At 39.0% G+C, this 19,993-nt stretch overlaps 1 protein-coding gene across 1 annotated transcript in view; it reads right to left on the bottom strand.

Annotated features, from left to right (window-relative positions):
* Positions 1 to 19,993, bottom strand: part of il1rapl2 (interleukin 1 receptor accessory protein-like 2) — a gene marked incomplete at both ends in the record, with an annotated part of 340,998 nt that overhangs the window by 117,517 nt on the left and 203,488 nt on the right. Inside the window, 2 exons of the mRNA XM_083905913.1 lie at positions 9,137 to 9,290; positions 9,713 to 9,899. Of these exons, the coding sequence (XP_083762039.1) occupies positions 9,137 to 9,290; positions 9,713 to 9,899 (341 nt within the window). The remainder of the gene's footprint in view (positions 1 to 9,136; positions 9,291 to 9,712; positions 9,900 to 19,993) is intronic.

Here is a 19,993-nt window from a genome sequence, read left to right as displayed (position 1 = left end):
CTGCTAACAGTGGCTATGCAACCGCGGCCCGCGACCATGTTATTTTGCATGACTTTTTGAAACACTACGAAAATGAAACAAAAACTATTATACAGCGACTAGACAATGCAGGAGCACATAATATGTATACAAAAGTGGATTTGGGGTTATATAAACCCATAAATACTACACAGTGTCCCTTTAACCAAACATTTTATGATTAAATGCACATATGAGACAAGCCACGACAGCTACGACAAGAAAAACAGAGTAAAGTAACATGTTGGTTCTTTTGTCCCCATTACATTTCCACCTTCCATAATGTGTGTGCATTATTATTATTGTTATTTGTGTGTGTGTGGATGTGGTTTCTGATTTCCTGTTCTTTCCCCTGAATTCCCCTGCACTCAAGAGTCAAACCACCTCATCAGTGCGACATGGACCAGTGCAATGCACAAAGTTCTGCCGGATCATCTCATCATCACACTACAATAACAGTACAACCTCCATCTTCGTCTGTGCACTCTGCAAGGTTTGAATTTATGACATCTGCCTGCTCGTGCCGCTCGGTTCATCTGCCTCTGAGACAACACGCTCAGTAACCCCAGCTCAGATTCCTCTGCTCTGGACGCTTGTCTTCCTGCTGCTTTTTCCGCTCAGTCGGTTAAACTGTGATTCGAGAAAAACTCACCTGAACTGCTTCCCACTAAGAACTGTCTCTCTGTTCATTATTCTCTAACCAAAATACAAAGTCAATGTGGCAAAGGAGGAAATGCCATCAAGCTGTTATTGAGCCAAACTCTACATAGAGAGGTGGTCAGAACAATTTGGTGAACAAAGCGTTAGGCTTTGATATGAGAATCAACCCTAACTTGTAATATAACATGTTTTAAAAATGTACATTTTAAAATTGCTAACAGGGTTTAGGTGGGACTGCAGTTGATAGGTAAATAACAGTATAATGTCTCGGTCAAAGCTGGATTTTTATAGGAAATAGGTTACAGCCTCATCCTGCAGTTTGAGAAAAAAGATTTGAGCTTCATGCCATGACCTTTTTTAGAATTACCACTGTGCTCTGAGCCAAATTGCCATGAATTGCTTGAGGGACGCAAACCCAGATGATAAAAGGCTAAAACTGTACATACATCTTTGAAATTCTGCAGTGAATAATCATGGAGCAGCAAAATAAATGAACCCTTCCTCTTCCTACTCTCAAACACCTTAAAAAAAACAAACAAAAAAAAACAGAGCAATATTCTGTTTGTGGCTTTTCCTACTATCCTCATCTCGCTCACGATTTAAGTTGCAAGGTCATGTTAACAGGGATTATGTGTGTGTGCGTAGTAACCTCATCATGTCCTTCTGTCTTTGGAGAACAGAGCCAATTTCACAATGAATTAGAAGGGAGTCTCTAAGTAGGACATGAGCCCTCACCATAGAAGAACACACACACACACTTCCCCACACATGTACACACACATGCATACACCACACACAACATACAGTGTGTTAACTTGAGAAAGAAGCAAGAGATGAAGAGAGAGAAGAGTTAAATCATAGTCAAGATGCGGGGCACGGTGTATCCCTGAATCCCAAAAAAGGAACGTAGGAAGATAGTGAGAAAAGACTGGGGAAAAGAAAGGGAAATAAATCAGTGAGAGCGATATTAAAGGCACCATCACCATCAATGTGGCCAAAAATGGTTACTACACTCAAATTCAAAATACCGCTGTGAGTCGTGTGCTCTCCCGGTGTGGATTGTGTTGGTCCAGCGCACGTGGCGGTCTTTTAGGTTTTCGTTTTATCCGCCATTGTAGCTCAGACGCAATTGGCAACCAGTGTTTGCTCTGCAGCTGAGACTCTACTGACTGCAATGATTGGTAGACGGCGGTAGGAGGCGCCTCAAGCCAAGACATAATTTCGCAAAATATTATTTTAATGCAAATATTTTGGCCGTACTGTTTTTGTTGGTAAGTTCATTATGTTTTATGAACATTATTCCTGAGCATCTGTGACATATTAGATTAGGATTTTACGGCCAGTTGCTTTAGATTTATTACATAATGCACCTTTAACACAGTCGACAGAGAAGGAAAACAAAACGTCTTTTAATGCCTCCCATGTCCTGCAGTGTCTGTGTGCTCGTGTGTGTGTCTATGAGGGGTAAACTGCTGTCGTGCAGGGGATATAAAGTTGCATGAGGCTTAACATTGTTCCAAAGAGGTGAGGTTTAACATTTTGCTCCAGAGTAAATCCCCTCTCGTTCATTCTCTTCTTCTCTTTGTTGTTCTCTCCCTCACTCTGCCTGTCCCTCTCACACACACACACACACCAATGTACACAAACACATGTACAAACTCTCAGCAGGGTTAAATTTAGCCTGAATGTTGTGCACTTTGCCAACACACATTTTACTTTGAAATGCCTCTGAAATATGGATGAGACTTTTTGGAAAATGGCTAACGGGGGGGGGGGGGGGGGGGGACTGAGGAAAAGAAAAGTAAAATGGGGAGAGAGGGGGTGGGGGGAGAGAGAGAGACTAAGCAGAGGAACATGATAATGATGTCACCTGCAGTAAAAGTGGAGAATACATGCTAATTGGATTAGCTCTGAGCTTTACCAGAGAGGGATATATATTATAGATCTGTCAGGTAAGTTGCGGAGCACCATGTAAATGGTGTGTTCTCTCCAAAAGATACCACATTACACAACACATACGTTTGCGCTTCATTCATAGTGAGGACCCATAGACATAATGTATTCCTCAACCTTAACATCACAAAGCCCTTTTAAAAAGCTCATGAGGACCAGCCAAGATTTTAGGTCCCCACAAAGCCAAAAAAATACAACAACACACATACACAATATATACATATATATATATATATCAAAACAAAGATTAGAGATAATGTGAGCTCCTCGAGAAGAGCAAAAGCAGGAGTTGGTCATCAAAAAAGGTCTACGTGTGCATCAAAAGGATTTCGAAATGTTCTGTGTCCTGTGAGGACCCGTATGATGATTCCGATGTCTGTGTGCAGCCCATATGGACTGTCCATGCTCCAGGTAGAACAATATATTGAAATGTAATAAAACATGTGATCAAGTATGCATAAAACTCTATATACAACGCAGATCCTCATTCCAGTATAAATGGAGGTGTGCAAGTGCATGTGACCTGAAACACACACACATCTATCTGCTTTTAAAGAAGGTTGTACGTTCGGAGGAGCCTGCAACGTAAAATCATGTCTGACTTTGTTAAAGGTGCCATAAGGTGACATTTCGATTCACTTATTAAATATTGTACATTTCTGGTTTACCAATTCAAAATAATACTCAAAAATGTTAGATGTTATAGTCTGGAACATTTCTGTAATTTACAATATTTTTATAATATATACACATATTATTTCATTGGGCCAGATAGATTGTTCAAAGAAGAGTGTGTATGTTTTGGACTGATGGTTTGACAAAGCGAGGCACATACATATTAGTGGAAGTTCCGATTATTTTGTGGAACAGCGATGTCAGGCTAACATTTTTCAAAGCAGAGTATTTTAATTTAAGTAAGCAAACTGGTGTGATACACTTGCAGGTGTTTGGTGCGTCTCACTGGTGATATATGGTTACATTGCATTTGAAAACAGATTCTCTCATCCCGCGCTGCCCCTGCCCAGCAGACCATGTCTCGTTTCATCATGTCATGTTTGCTCAAATATTTGTCCCTGAATCACAAATCACACAGAATTACAAAGAACTGCATTGATGAGTACACACACACACACACACACAGACACACACACACACACACAATCAGGGGCATTTTATGCCAGCACACTATACTAAAACACCTTAACGTCGCCTACGCCTGCATAAAGACTGAAAAACACGCGTCCGATACACGTGCATACAGACCACGCGTATTGCGGGTACACATGATGTGGTAGACCACATCATGAAGGGTGACGGGTGATAAGTGTCAAGCCACGTGCGAATGCAGCGGACGTCTGTGCGCACGCGCCTGTCAATGTACTGACATCCAAATTTTCATTTTATGTAAATGATTATTGTACATGCACACTGTACTGAAAAAAAAAAAAACATATTGCCTTTAAGATCTGCTTATGCTTCAAATTCAACCACCTTGACTAACCCTTTCAAGATTGATGACGTGGTATTCATTCATGATCATCTACTACTTCGGCAATGCTGGTAAAATTGGTATAACGTTCTCATGAAATCTTGGTTTTAAATTTTTTTTAAAAATGAAACAGGATGGGACGAACTGAGCCTGGGATGGCTGCAGCATCGTCTCAGGAGTGTACAGCAAGCACACGCAGTTCGAAATACAATACGCAAATTAGATTTAAATCTCAGGAGGATTTTCTGATAGGTGGCGGTATTTCACTAACCTAAGCAATAGTTACAACCAAAAGAAAAATAAGAAGAAGTTAAACAATTCAGACATTTTGAGGCTTAGGTGTTAAAAGGGTTAAGTTCACTGCCCTCTCTTTACTTGTGTAGCTGCTATATTTTATCCTTCCTTTCCGTCAGTCGTGATGTAAAACACATCAAGAACAAAACACTTAAAAGCATATTATGGACTACAGCTTTAAGAACCTGATGCAGGTCAGTCAAACTCTGACTTTGCAAGGATCGGCATTATCTGTGACAGATTGTGATGCTGAAGGCTTCACTGAGCAACAGCTGGAGCACATAATGTGGTGCTTATCTGTTAGGGTTTGGAAAGAACTCTTCAATTTTGTTTGATAAACTGTGTGTAAACACAGTGCTGCCATATTATTGTTTCTATTTTCAATCTATCTGATTCTAAATCCTGTTTTAGTCAATCCACCACTTAGGTCCAGACTAAAATGCATTAACAACAACAGGAGTGTTGACGCTTTTGTTGAACTTACTGTAACCAAAAGCACAATTTGACAAAATTTAGTGATTTGCATAGAAAATGTAATGGCTGACTCTATATCACATCACGACTGGGAGGTCTCTTGACATCCCTTTATTCTCTTCTCTTCTGTTTTACCTTAAATTCCAGAGTAACTGAATGCATAGCCATGGAAGTAAATGTATTCAAATCCCACCGTATTTCTGCACATCATTTTAATTGTTACACATTTTACGTAGCAGGCTGACCCTGTTATACATAGAGTAAGCTCAAACATTACACAGCCAGCCTATAGTTCAGATCCAAGGATATCCCAAGGCTTAAAACTGAACAGAATTGTAAACACAAGAGATTACCGAGCCTTTCAAAGTGTACACTTCCCTCAGGCACTGCAGTTAATTAAAAGCTGTGAATGTTTAAAACAGCAACAATGAGCGGCTTTACTGCAACATTTTCCCTACTGTGGGTTTTCCCTAAGTCTCAGTCTATTTCCAGCATGTCTTTTCAGCTAAGTGTATTTTGCTAGAATCAACACTATAGCCAACAGCTGATCTGCAGGCTCCGCCTGTGTCTTTACTTTAATCTCGATTTAATGGTGAAAGCACAGCGATAAAACCAGCTGCCAAGAGACACAGACCTAACTACAGCATCAAGGACAGAGACGTTTTTTTTTTCCAAGGCCTGGCACACACTTACAAAATGTCTCAGGGGCTCCTTTGACTGACAGTTATTTACAACGAAGGCGTGGTGCTGGAGATAGTGAGCCGAAGTTGAAGAAATCCCTCGATTTGACCACGTGAGACGGATGCATGCTTTTTTCACCAGCAAATGATGAGACAAAAATGCTGAAGTACCATGACACAGTAAAACCCGTGTAGCTTGTCAGACGTCAGCAATGCACACACAAATACACACCGTATACATTCATGCACCCGTGTAGCCGCACAAATCTTTCTGTGGGTAATGAGGGTTGGATCTAGAATGGCCAGAGTTGGCCCTAAGTTTGCTGTTTGCAGAAATAGGAAAGAAAAGAGGCTGACAGGAAGAGTCAAAGGTCTTAATGTGGGTGAATACAGAGAGGGAGAAACTGAAAGATAGGGAAAAAAAAAAGTATTAAGAGTCACAGAGGTTGTCTGGCTTCCTAAATAGAACGAGATAAATTGGCCTCACAGCATTTTGTGTGTAGCATCCACACACACGCACACACACACGCACACGCACACGCACACACACACACACACACACACACACACACACACACACACACACACACACACACACACACACACACACACACACACACACACACACACACACACACACACACACACACACACACACACACACAGCTCAGTTCATTCAAGCTTATATTATATCCCCATATGTTAGTTTGCTTCCCTGCTCAATTCTGTAACGTATCTGATAACAACAAGAAACAACACATGGATGACACACACAAGACAAAGTGAGCAGAGTTGTAGTGAGTCCTTCATTCCTACTAGTATCAGACGCAATCTCTCCAGCACAGTGTAGAAGAAAGTAGAAAACACCGGCGTACACTGTAACAATGTCAACCACTCACTTGTATTTTTGAAATATTTCTTCAACTCTGTCAAAACACTCATCTCTACGTTTGATCACATCTTTATTCTTTGCCACTGCACTTGTATTTGAAATGTTTTGGAATGTTCTCAATGCATAACGGTGTCTTTTTTTGTGGAACAGCCTCCCTGAAAACAGCAGGGCACATAACGTTCATATTAATTTGTAAAAGTAAACCTTCTTAGTCTGGCTAATTACATTTTTTTTTTCATTTTATATTATCTCATTTATCTGTTTAAATGTTATTTTATTTTATTTTAGTCCTTTTAATATATATTGTGTCTTTCAGTGCCCCTTGCCTTTTTGACTTGTATTTCCCTTAGTTACCTACACAACCCGTTTCCTTGTTGATGATAGTGTTTTGTGTCACTTTTGTCTCATGTCTTTAATATCCAAATGTTTCAATGATTGATTGATTGATTGTTTTTACTTAGCTGTTGTACTAATCCAATATTGTATTTGTATTAATTTATTATTACCTTGTATTCTGTTTCCCTTGATACAGTCAAATCTAACCTCAAGAAAAATGTTGCTGGTATCACTGCGAATTTCAGTCATCAAATATAACAATCTGCTCTTCTGTCCCCATTTGTCCTCTTCTTCCTGTATTTCCTCTCCACTGAATGCCAAGCATTTTGTGCAACAAGTGTCTAATAATTCAAATGAGTGGGCAGGAGAGTGACGTCACTGCCGCTGTACATTTAGAAAATAACTCTCTTCCATGCATACACTCATAAGAGCAAAGTGCAGAGGTTGAGTTAAAAGCCACTGAAGCCTTAAACTATCTTTCTTTTTCTTAAATCTGGGAATAAGACAAATGGTACAAATAGGCCCAACACAAATACACACAATGGTGCCAGGAATGTAAATGTATTCAATTGTTTTCAGGCAGCTTTGTATTGTGCATTCAAGGAACCTTTAAAAGTGCTGTAGTAATGATGAATGATGTATTGCTGACTGGAGGCATCTGTCAAAATAATGGATGGATTCAGTGGAAAATCAGCCATATATTAAAAGTAGGCAGAGTCCATATTTCTGCCATGGTTGTATATCCACTTTGTTTCATTGATGGCAGCCAGTTTACCTAACAACAAATTCCCTCTGAGTGGTTTGATGCACATGTCATTCATCAGTTGTGCCAAATCACACAGATCAGATAGATTCTCATGTGTCATTAATTATCATTATCTGTCAGTCTTACTTGTCCTGAGTCTTACCAATGGGTTGTTGCAACAAAGTAAGCAAAGCATGTGACTGTATGGGGCCCCAGGGTGAGAGGGGGACCTGCGAAAGGCTTATTAGTGCCTTAAGCTGCTTTCAATCATACATTCTCCCAAGAATTGTACATGTAGGGAAAGTAAATTTCTAATGCCAGCAACCAAATAAAATTTCTGAAATTTCAGATTCATATCGTCCATAAAACTGTTTTTCTGGCATCAACTCTGTAAAATGTCAACACCTAATTTAACCCCCAAGTTCATGCTGGGAAATTACTTTTTCTTCCACAAAACGTTTTTTGATCAAAGCCTTTTGATAGAAACAATGTACACTTTCTTAAAACAAAAAAAAAACAATAATGATGTGTATAAACATTACTGCTGAGTTACCACTACTCTTTAAATGAATAGACATCCATATTTCTATTTGAGGAAACAGTTTCCTTTTGGTTGCCTTTTAATGAGGTCATCTGCTTTAGCATCTCTGCTATAACTTACGGGTCAAACTATGAAACATCAGAGTGAAATGTATGTTATTATTCCTTAGCCAGTGAGTTGTTTTTTTTGTTTTCTTTTGCAATTTTATTGTATGAATTTGTCACTAATGGATCATGACTACTGCTTCCCAACATCATCAAACTATGTATTTTGTTATTGTTTTGACTGAGAGACCCCTAGTGGCAGAAAGTAGACTGACGTCTGCATCAAATGTATAGGATTTTGCTTTCAATTTTGCTTTAGTTTGATGTCATGCACTCAGGACCATTTTGTATGGGCCCCCCATATTCCCATAAAATACTGTATCTGCAGTTTTGACTTTGTATATCCTTTCCATTCATCCATTCATTTATTTTATTTTATTCAATCTTTGTTCAAGCAAGTGATCATTTTGAGCCTATGAGAGACGTCTCTTGGTTGAAAGCAAACGTCGTTGTTAAACCTGTGGTGGAGCACTTATGTGTGCATGTAAGAGGATTTTACCGTCAACCACATTTAAAACAGGATCTAAAGTATAGACATCAGAAGCCTTTAAGATTAAAAGTACGAGATTGTGATCTCAAATCACCAAAACACCACACCGACTGCACTTTGATGCTCCAACAACCAGCTTCATCAATGAAAAAGCCACAATTGACATCTCAATAAGACAATTGCTCTATTAGATCAGCCTCACATGAATTCATCCTCACTTTAGTCCTTTATTTTACATCCTAAGAAGTGTGGCGGCAGCTGCTTGACACACTGTAAATAAACACACTTCTTGCTGTGCAACTCAGACACAGCAAGAACTAGCATATGGCTAAAGTATATTTTCATCAGTGCAACATCTCTGTCAAAAATTATATTTCTTCCACATAATTATTGTATATAATAGGTAATCTACATATTCTCCTCCATAAGGCCACTCATCCATCAGTGTGTCACGTCTTACCTGTCACTTTGAGCTGTGTAGTCCGCCGCACCACTCTAGATCCATACTGCAACTCACAGGTGTAGTTTCCTCCGTCACCCTCCTCCACCTCAGGTATCCAGAGATGGGTTGTGTTCACCATGATGGAACTTCTCCACTCAACGCGCTCACACTCCTGACAGGAGACACAAACAAAAAGTTATTCTCTTACAATTGTCTGGACATGCTGTACTGTAGGTGTGTGTGTGTCTGTGTTAAGGCTGTCACTTTTTTATTCAAAATTCAGATTTCTGTCTAAAGTTGAGGGAGAAAGTTATTTTGCTGTGTGCACAGATTGGCTGAAGATCCACGCTGAATCGATCAGAAAAATTGATTGAGTGTTTGCTTGATGTGTGAATGGAACGACAGGTAAGGTAAACATGTCTCTCTGAGCAGACAACAATGTATGACAGCATATAAAAAAAAATCTGCCAAGTCACAATTTAGCTTAGCTGTTAGGTCCAGCCTTTGAGGGAGCAGAGGAAACATCACAGAGGGGCAGCACAATGAGTGATCAAGTAACTAATGGTGAGAGTAAGAATACATTAGGTGTCTTACCTTATACCAGGTCATCTGTGGCTGTTTGTATGGAGCCATATAGTCTTCTATATCAGGACACATGATCATTTTGCTGTGAGTTATCTCAGCTTTCTCCAGATGGCGGATTTTGCTGCTGAAGCATTTGCCCTCATCACTCTCCTCCACTGTCATGGACATGGACACTTTCATGCAGTATGTTGAGTTCCTGAACAGATTACAAATGACAACAATGGGAAAGATTATAAATAATGCATTTGTTTCTTAGATGGTGTTATTTTAGCACTGTGAGATTTACTATATTTACATTGTCACAAGTGATTCCATCATCCAAAACAAGACTGTCTGGTGCTGTGTTTTCAGGTTAAATAATAGGCTCTTTAACATCTGAGTGTTAAACTGAAAACAGTGAAGAAGGAGTTGACATCCAAAAGAAATGACAGTTTGTACAACCATCAAAGAAAACAACCAAAGCACATATATAAAGCCACAATTTCAGAAAATGGAGGAATGAGGAACTTGTGCACATAGCAGTGGCTAAAAGGTCAATAGTCAAATGAATGATTAGATGATAAGACATAAGATATGATAAGATTACTTTCAAAGTGGTTAAAGAGTCATACACAAGGACTAGCCACTTCTAACTGAATTCTAATGTTGCTCCATGTCTGCTGGATGTGGAAACAAATGCATGTTTACTTTATTTGCACTCTGCCCCAAGTGCTTTCAAAAATATTACTTTAAAAAATAACATATTACATTAAAAGTGTTGTTAAAACAGCAGCTTTGCACTTGCATGATATATATCTGTATTTCAGTCATGATTGGGATGATAGACACAAGGACAGAGCTGAAATAATAACTAACAGTTATAAAAAAGACAGATGCTCTCTGTCGACTGCACTAGAAACACGTGAGTGTTTGTCTATGTGGGAGATTTGAGCTGCCAGTGTCAGTGTAATATCACAACAGGCATCACGTCATTACGATGTTTCTAGCACTTGACGGAAAAAAAGCTCAAACTACCTATTTTGTAGCACTAAACATGGCTCAAGGTTATTGTTGCTTGTTGATGGTGCAGGTCTTGTTTATGTGTGTTCTTCCAAGTTCACCTGCAGACACAAAAGACCACACTGATCTCATTCTCTCTCACCCAGGCATCATATACACGACTCACCAACTGTCCCCTCCTACAACCTCTCATGGCCCCAAACCACTTATTCCCTCAGTGCTGCAAATGTCTGCCTGTCTGTTTCTCTGCCTCTCTCTCGTTTGTGTGTGTGTGTGTGTATGTGTGTGTGTGTGTGTGTGTGTGACGGGAGTTTCTATAATTATTGAAGTACAAAAAAGAGCACTGAGCACTAAACTAGAAGACTAAAGCTTTTTTTTTTTTTATCAACCATCCCTCACTTTATCACAACCTCATCATCTTTATTGGCTACAAGATGGACAACACAAGCCATAAGAAGCAATATCCTTCATGGAAAAGAAGGCTTGAGTTTAAAATTCAAGGCAAAGATGTCAGCCACCCAGCTGAGATACAGACAGGTGTGGTAAAAGACAGAACTACCTAAGCTGCCCATACCTGTAACCCCTGTAACACCCAAACTGGAAGAGAGAATCAGCAGATTCGAGGAAAAACATCTGAGATCTCTGTCCAGAAGAGTACAGTTCTAACATACTGCACAGACCTCTCAGGCTTCTTAAACCTTATTGTCTTGAATGGCCTTTCACTGGCTGCTAAAATAAGTCATTTGACATGAATGTCTATGAGCTATGAGATTTTTAGTCAACTTTGCAACGTCCTCTTCAATAAACCATGATGTCCATTTTATAAATTATAGCCCAGCTTAGCGTCAAATAAAGGAGAATATATGCTTTACAGCTTGACTATGTTGTGCCTAACAGCAGATGTCACACATGATGTCCTTCTGGTCCTCCTCATTCTCTCAGTAAGCTCCACCCCAGCTCTTATCCAAATGGTCTGAGTGAGTGAGACTGAGTGATAACGTGTTGGGTTGACTTAGTAGTCAAGATACTAAATTTCATTGATGGGTGACTGTACATGATACATATTGACCATTGTCACAGTGATAAAGGTTTAAAAAAACATCCAGGTGTTGAATGGCTCTGATACAAAAACACTTTTTGTATCTTTCATCACTACACACATACACACGAGCAACACACATTAACTGAGGTGACCTAAAATGAGAACTGAAGCAGGCTTTGTCTCATCTCCCCCCCCCCCCCCCATCTGTCTAACCCAGACACCAGGTGCCGAACATTACAATAGTAAAAACACTATCTATGTACCAAAAAGAAGTATTATGCACATCTCGCTATAAATATGACAATTAAATTAGACTGTTGTGCCAACACTGTGACAAAAGCATTTAGCATATGCTATGCACCTATGAAGGCAAATTGTGTGTATGCATGTGGGTGTATTTATATTTGAAGCTGTGTTCACTACATATAAATGTTTCAGTTACGAAGAATGCCCCAGAGGGTAAAGACACGCGACGAGTGCCAGGGCCAACTTCTGAAATCTGAAAATCCTCTGAGGTTCACAGTCAACCAGGACTCTGAGTGCAAATACTGTAACGTGAGGCCTGTTTGATGACTTCATGACACTTATTCCTTATAAGTAGTTCTTAAAATCTATAGTACTTATTTTACATCAATTAAAATCTTAATTGCTAAACTAAAAACATAATTAGTCATCTTTCACTGCCCACCTGCAGTACCGTCATGGTCCACTTTTTGGAAATCGCTGCAGCATAGAAAAGAGATCTCCATTTTACTTATGCACTCTTCTTAATTGACATAAGGCGTTTGCTCCGATAATAATGATTGACCTTCATGTTGGAAATTAGATGGCATTTACCACTGAGGCCGAACCAGAGATAGAATATACTGAAAATGTTTGTTAGTATTGAAGGAGAGAAATGAATGCATGGCCAAGTAACCAGGTCAAGGGCTGGAAAAACAAGGTACCAATCCTCACTTCTCATTGTTAACTAGTACACAGCCAGTGTACTACTCGTGCTTTATGCAAGCCCATATAAATGGGAGGGTTTTCCTGGTGTAAGAATCTCTGCCCAAATCAAATATGTGGATTGTCTGTTGTGGCGACACCGAGAGAGTGAGAAGCCAAAAGGGAAAATGAAAGTTTGTTGAGGTTGATTTGATGTTTGACATTAGATATGAAAGAAAAAGCAGGAGGTGGAGCAAAGTGACAGATGAAAATAAATAAATAAAAAATAGAAGACATGCTCATTTCAAAACCAAACATCACAGTAGCGTCAGTGTATTTCCACAGACTCTCCGTTTTTTGAAACTTCCCTTTAACTGGTCTGTACCACAAACAGCTACAGTTAACTACAGAAATCTAATCATTTGTCCAGGCCCCCTTTTTTTTGCTCATTATGCAACTGTAGCAGGGCAAATTGAACTTTAGTGGGCTGCCACAGTCGACTTCACTGAGGGAAGATGTTTAATTCATCTGTTGTTGTGCTTAAATGGTAGCAAATTGCTTAGTATAGTGTTTACACTTTTTTAGCATACTGACATGTTACTGGTATCAATCTTAATACTGCACTTCATACTACAATACAAGAGTGTATTTCCCAAAGGTTCAAAACATTTGTTTTTAGAAAATGTAAGCATAATATAGTATTAGGAACACAATGCATGATTATGTTGGAAAATAAAAAAGTTCGTTTGAATTCTAACAGTACAAGTTATCATAAAAATTAAAAGAAATCCCAAAGAAAGTAAAAGCTATTATTGGAACATATCAGCCCTGAAGACAGCTGCTAATGTGAATATCTGTCAGGAGGAAAGAGGAGGGCTTTATTAAACAGACATGAAAAAAGGCTGCAAATCAGAGCAATGAGCAGAGATCATGAAAGTGAGAGAAAAAAAAGAAGAGTTAATATGATGCCACATGTTAGATTGCAGTGGGATGGTAATTGCGGTTTATCTTGATCTCATCAGAGATAGGTTTGTATTTCATTGCTCCAAGTTATTTCATTCTCGTGAGATATGCACAGGCCAACAACGCTGCATGAGCAGCACTGGTGTTTATCAGGATCAGGACAAGTGTCCATGTTATTTACAGTCTAATCTCTTTGCAGAAACCGTGGCAACTGAAGGTGGTACGCATTTCTTTTACACTTGGCGTTGGGCAAACCTAATATCACACTAGAGGCAGCTATCAGATGTTATCAGAGCAGTGTAAAAACCAAAACCGATACCAGTATTCAGAATCAGTCCGATAACGTCCCGATAAAGCTGCACTGACACAACTTCATGTATTTTCAAGTGATCTTAGCAGGTGCGCGCAGTTTGGAAATACTTTAAGACAAGGAATGTACTGCAAAAATAAAGGAAATGGCGACCTTGAGTGTCTTGAAAGGCGTCTTCAAATGTAATGCATTATTATTATTATTATTATTATTATTATTATAACACTCCTCCAACACTTTTAGTGGCGACTGTAAATGTTTAAAGAACTCATGTTGTATTTTGTTCACGAGGCAACATCAAATGTGTTTTCTAATGTTTTTGCCGTAATGGTAGTATTGAGAGCCCAGTATTGGAAAGTACTCAAATTTAAGTTATCATACTTGTTCTATTATACTATTATACTAGCACGACTCTACTCATTTTTTTGCTTTTCAATTAATGATAGTACCTGGTACTTTTCTTAGTACCTGCTGTGGCGAGACGCATGAATCAAACAATGCCAAACTGTAGATCAGTTAAAAAAAATCTCAAAAAAAAACCCATGAAAACATGCATTCATCTCCAACATTTAGCAAGGACGTTTCAATATCAATATTTAACGGAGGAGTCTGGCATATTTAGTGACAGCATTGCCAAAATCTGGCAATCGTGACATGAATCACAACTCTGTTCAGCCGTATTTTAGTTCAGTGACTGTGTCAGATGTAGTCTGTGTTCCGGTCATGCAGGAAGTACTGAACTGATCTTTTTTAATTCACTGATTCTAATGATTCAGCACACCAAAAATAACTGGTTTACTCGTCACTAGATAAATTGTCACGGCAGTTTTGTGCGGCTGTGCTATGATGACCCCGCCCATGTTGAGAAGGTTGCGATAGTGATGGGAAATGGCATTTCTGATACTTAACCGAGTAGAGTATAGAGCTGCGTTAAAACTGTGTAATGTATTGTATTATATGGTATTATTTTGTCATGACGTTTCACAGTTTAGGTCATACACAACATGAGCAAAGCAATGAACCAACAATGCAATTTGTCCATGCTTGACGATGCCCCGCTCAAGGTGAATGGGGAACCTGATGCCTCCATTTATTTGATCTATTTAATCTGGTCCTACATACTCTACTGCATTTATGCGAGTCAGCTTTTAATGCTAAGCTAGTAATCACTGTCAATCAGTGGCGAATGGACTTAGATTTTCCTGAAAAGAAAGCAATTTCCGGTGCAGCCGCAGCCGATTCAGTGACTTTTGTATGATTTTAAATGAGTTCATAACGATTATGCACTCTCGACTAGACGAGTGAATGTACCACACATATACATCGGGTATGTTGACGGTTTAATGCCCAAACACCATGTTTTGCCCCTTAATTTACAGCTGTCAAATTAACTTAAGTGTCACATTATCTTATGGTTTCCTACACGTTTGTCCTTCGCTGCTCCGTGCAGAGGGTTTTGTAATAAACATGCCTCACAGATACGGGTAAGCTTGACAATTTAGTGCCACTAAAATGTGTCCAATAAAGCTGCATCCTGTCCCCATGGAAATGACTGAGGTGAAAAAGGGAGATTTAACGGGTGAAAGGAAAGATTTGTGGCTGCCATTATGTGTCAAATGTGAGATGTTGACATCAGTCACCCTCTATCAGCAGGCTTGTTAACTCAAGTCTTCTTATTCAATCACACATTTCCTCACTCTGACAACTGGCCTTGACCCTTACTATACCTCTTATCTAAACTAAGTTTGACCACGAGTCACAGTTTAGGTTCTTACAATACAACTGTTCAGCTAATCGCTTACTAATTGGATTAATTGCTCTCTGTTCTTGTTGCCTTCGTCTCTGAATTTGAAAGTGCTGTTTAAGGGCGACTGGCACACACAATCACTTTCAAAGTGTCCTCAAAGAGTGCTGCATCACACAGTAAATACTGAGCACACTGCACTTTGGCTGACCACTCGCAATTAAAACTTGTGCACTATTTGTGTTTATCCGACAGATGAATTCCATTCATCTGAAATGCGAAACCAGCCTCAAATTAGTCTCCAAATGAACTTATAATCCGCTGCAATCGTCTCTGTCAATAAATCATGCTCACCCTCCCTGCAATTACCCTCCTATGATCAGGGCAGGCTGCTGGAGGGTGTGTTGAATTATGGTGCTAATAGAGGGGGATGTATCCTGGGCAGCAGGCAGCATGTTTATACCTGGACGGAGCTGCAGATTAATTTGACTATCAATCTAACTAACAGGCAGAGAAAGAGAGGGAGTGAGGGGAAGAGAGAGGGAGAGAGAGCTGACACCTTCGTATGCCTTTACACACACTCCTATGCTGCATTTATCTTACAACATAAATGCTTATACTGTATGTATTTGTGTATGTTATACATGATAAGATGAGCAATTCAGATGAATTCTGACGAATGAAGAAATCAGATGGCAGAAATAAATATGCTTTGATCAGTAAATAGTGTATTTGATATGAGTTGTTCTTATTTGATGCATTCACCATTGAAAGTAATAATTCACTGTGAGCACATTCATCACAACAGTAGGTACAACTGAGAGTCATTGTATAATGACTAATGGAAAAAGGCCATTTTAATTATTGTTTTCAATAAAATGTAAACAGCCTCGAAATGCCCTGGAAGTTCATTAAAAATAATTGCCTTGCATTTGATGATTAACATTACTTAAGGTAAAAACACACACAGACACAGAGGCTATTCTTCTTATTCATTTGGCGAGCCTGTCATAAAATTAAAGACAATTCTTCTATAATCATACATAAACACTTTATCGCTCCATATTTCTTGATATAAGAAAACACCGCTTGTAGCACTAAGCTGTTGCACTAATGGTGAAATAGCACCTCTTTGGTACATTGTCATGGACAGAAGCTTCAACCAACTAAATAAATGCAAATAGAAGAATGGCTATTTTGCCTGAGGATGTTGGTTTTAAGGGATCACACCACATTTATGTGACATAATCATGCTCAATGTTGTGTGCATCCTCATCCATGTCTTCTTGAAGGACTCTTGGACAAGTGCTTGTTGTGAGGATGGACCCATCACTTTCACTTCATAGAGCAGTGCTTCTCACAAAAAAAACACACTTTTTGTCATACTTCCTCCTTTGCACTCTTCTCTGTCTAAACGCCTTCCCCTCCATATCTCCACCAAGTCAGGTTGCATTTCAGAACAACTTAAAACCCTTTGAACATCAAAGTATCCAAAGTTAAGCAGGGCATACTGATTTTTCTTTTAAAGACCGGCCAGGGCAGCAGGCATTGGCACGTGTTGGCTCAAACTGGCAAAAGGGTGGTACTGATTCAACGGCTAAGTCGTAGAGGACTGCCAGTGAAACTTCAAATGACCGCTCTCTCCTTCTTTGCTCTCTCCTTTATGTCACACTCTTACTGGCATTGTCTCTTTCTGGTCCACGGTCTCTATCTTTTTTTGTCTCTTCCTCTTTTCCACTTGCTGTCTTTGTCTCTTTAATCTGATGGAGAGAAAGGTTAAATGTTTGGCTGACATCAGAAAACATCCCAGGGAGAAGTATGTGTGTATTTTCTGTGTGTGTGTGTGTCCACAGAGAGGTGATTTATTGTCTAATGCAAAGGGAGACAGGTGGTTCCGCTCGCTAGAAATACCCCAAGGGTATAGCTGAGAGAGCAGCAAGTATGCACAGCTACAGGAACAAAAGGAGGGAGTCATTAACAATGGTTAATAGGTGAGGCCACTTCATGGAAAGTGAGATGGGATGTTGAAACTTTGTGTTTTAAATGTTGTGCTGTAAACCATATTTAAGCCATCAACTCTCTATCCAGACATCTGACAGAAGGTGTCATATCTAAATAATTATTTTTGTTTAATATATTCATTCTAACACGGTATATTTTCTCTGATCAATAAGCTTCCTGGTTAAACATTTCATGTTAAGTCAACCACACTTCTCAATACTGAAATATACTGAAATATACTGAAAATAACCAGTCACTACCTCACCTTAACCATGTGCAATATTCTGTGCAATTTCACTTCCCCTGATAAATGTGCAATACCTCCCAGAGCAATACTGCAATATATATGTGTGTATGTGTATGCCTAGATGTATATGTATGTGTACGTGCGTGCATGTATGTATGTATGTGTGTATATATATACACATATGTATATATTTATATATGTATGTATGTATGTATATGTGCATGTATGTGTATATGTATGTATATATACATATGTATGTAGGTGTATGTGTGTGTGTATATATATATATATATATATATATATATATATACTGAATATTTGTATATTTTTTATTTGCATTTACATTTTTCTACATCTCCTTTACATTTTAAAAAAACAAAAATAAATTTTATACCATATATAGATTTGAGCTATATATTTATTTATATATAAAAATGTGTTCCTTTTTGGAAAAAAGAAAAGAAAAGAAAAAAAACAAAGAAAAACTGACTTGTGGAACCCGCAAAATATTTCCAATGTGCCTGGACTGTTGTTTAAGCATAAATGGCAAATAAAAAACTTGAAAACTTGAAAAACTTGAAACTTGACTCTTGGTAAGAGACCCCCCCCATTCACCAAGTACTTTCCTATAAAATTTTGGATTTGCTTTCCAGGCATGAATGTTTCCGACCACAGCATATCTCAAGAAGATCTGATGCACAAGAACGAATATAGCCCAATAAATGAAGACATATTTTCAAATCCAGAGCACCTATGTAGCTCAATGGGATAGCAATTTACCTTTAGTTTCTGGTGTTGCAAGTTCAAAGATATTTCATTCATTCATTGTCTACCACTTTATTATCCATCAAACAGCTTGTATGTATACTAATAAACAACAAAGGAAGGGAAAAGAAAAGCAAAGGATCTTTACTGTCATTATACAAGCAAAATTACGGAACGAAAGCACCACCACAATGGAACGAACAATGTTTTTGGATGGTGGGAGGAAAACCCACCATCCTGTGTCAGGCATTCTGACACAGGGAGAACTCAACACACAGAGGTTGCAGACTGGGAATTGAACCCAGCACCTAATGTGTCCCACCCTTTCTTTGATTTGTTTTTTTTTAAAGAATGATTCATAAGTTACATAAAACAAAGAACAAAATCCACATTTAGCACAGACATGTCGATATTAACCTGTGAGGAAAGTCAAGTCAATTTAAGTCAACTTTATTTATATAGCCCAACATCACAAACACAATTTGCCTCGAAGGAAGGAAGCTGGTGCTAGCACAGCTAATGTTAGCCACGTTACACTTACAAATTGTAAATCAGCCTGTAACCCTGCCAAAAAAACCAAGCAGCCACCGACCGCAAGTCAATCACCCTGCCGCAAACCTGCCAAATGGAACAACCACCTCCCCATGCCACCTGCCAACCCACCAATTCTCACAATCAGCACACCAGAGGCGATCAAGCTTTTCACCCAACTCGTCACCAATTTTTCTTTTCTGAAAACGTGTTACATTTCAACCTAATGCAGTGTGTTAAAGCGAGGACGAAGCCAGAGGCATGAAATCTCTCATCTCACGCTACCGTGTTCACTATCTAACACTCATTATTTTGTTCTCTCCATCACCATGTCCTCTGTCTTTGTTATCCTTCATCCTCTAACTGTCTCAAATGTGTGTGTGCGTGTCTCCATCTATTTTGTGATTCTTTTTTCTACATCACTTGCCCAAAAAGTTAAGTGTTGCAGGAGAGAGGTTCATTGCAAAGTCTTTCTTTTACACTGTTACAACTTTGAAACCAAACAAAGACTTCTCACTGCATACAAATTTAAGTGTGTGTGTGTTTTGTGTGTTTGTTATCATGTGCTATCTTAATCATAGCAGGTGTCTGGGTGTTGGGCAGTCGCAGCATGCCCTCTCCCCAAACTGAAGTCCTTATACCTGCAGAGAAAATTCGTTTTTTCTTGTCTTTTCTCCACACTCCTCCATCTCTTGTTCCATCTCTTTCTCTATCATACTCGATGTACCATTCACCCTCTACTGTAACAGCCTCAATCTGTT

The sequence above is a fragment of the Microchirus variegatus genome, assembly GCF_963457635.1.
Source record: "Microchirus variegatus genome assembly, chromosome: 19".
NCBI lineage: Eukaryota > Metazoa > Chordata > Actinopteri > Pleuronectiformes > Soleidae > Microchirus > Microchirus variegatus.
This window is presented reverse-complemented; position numbering and strand designations above follow the sequence as displayed.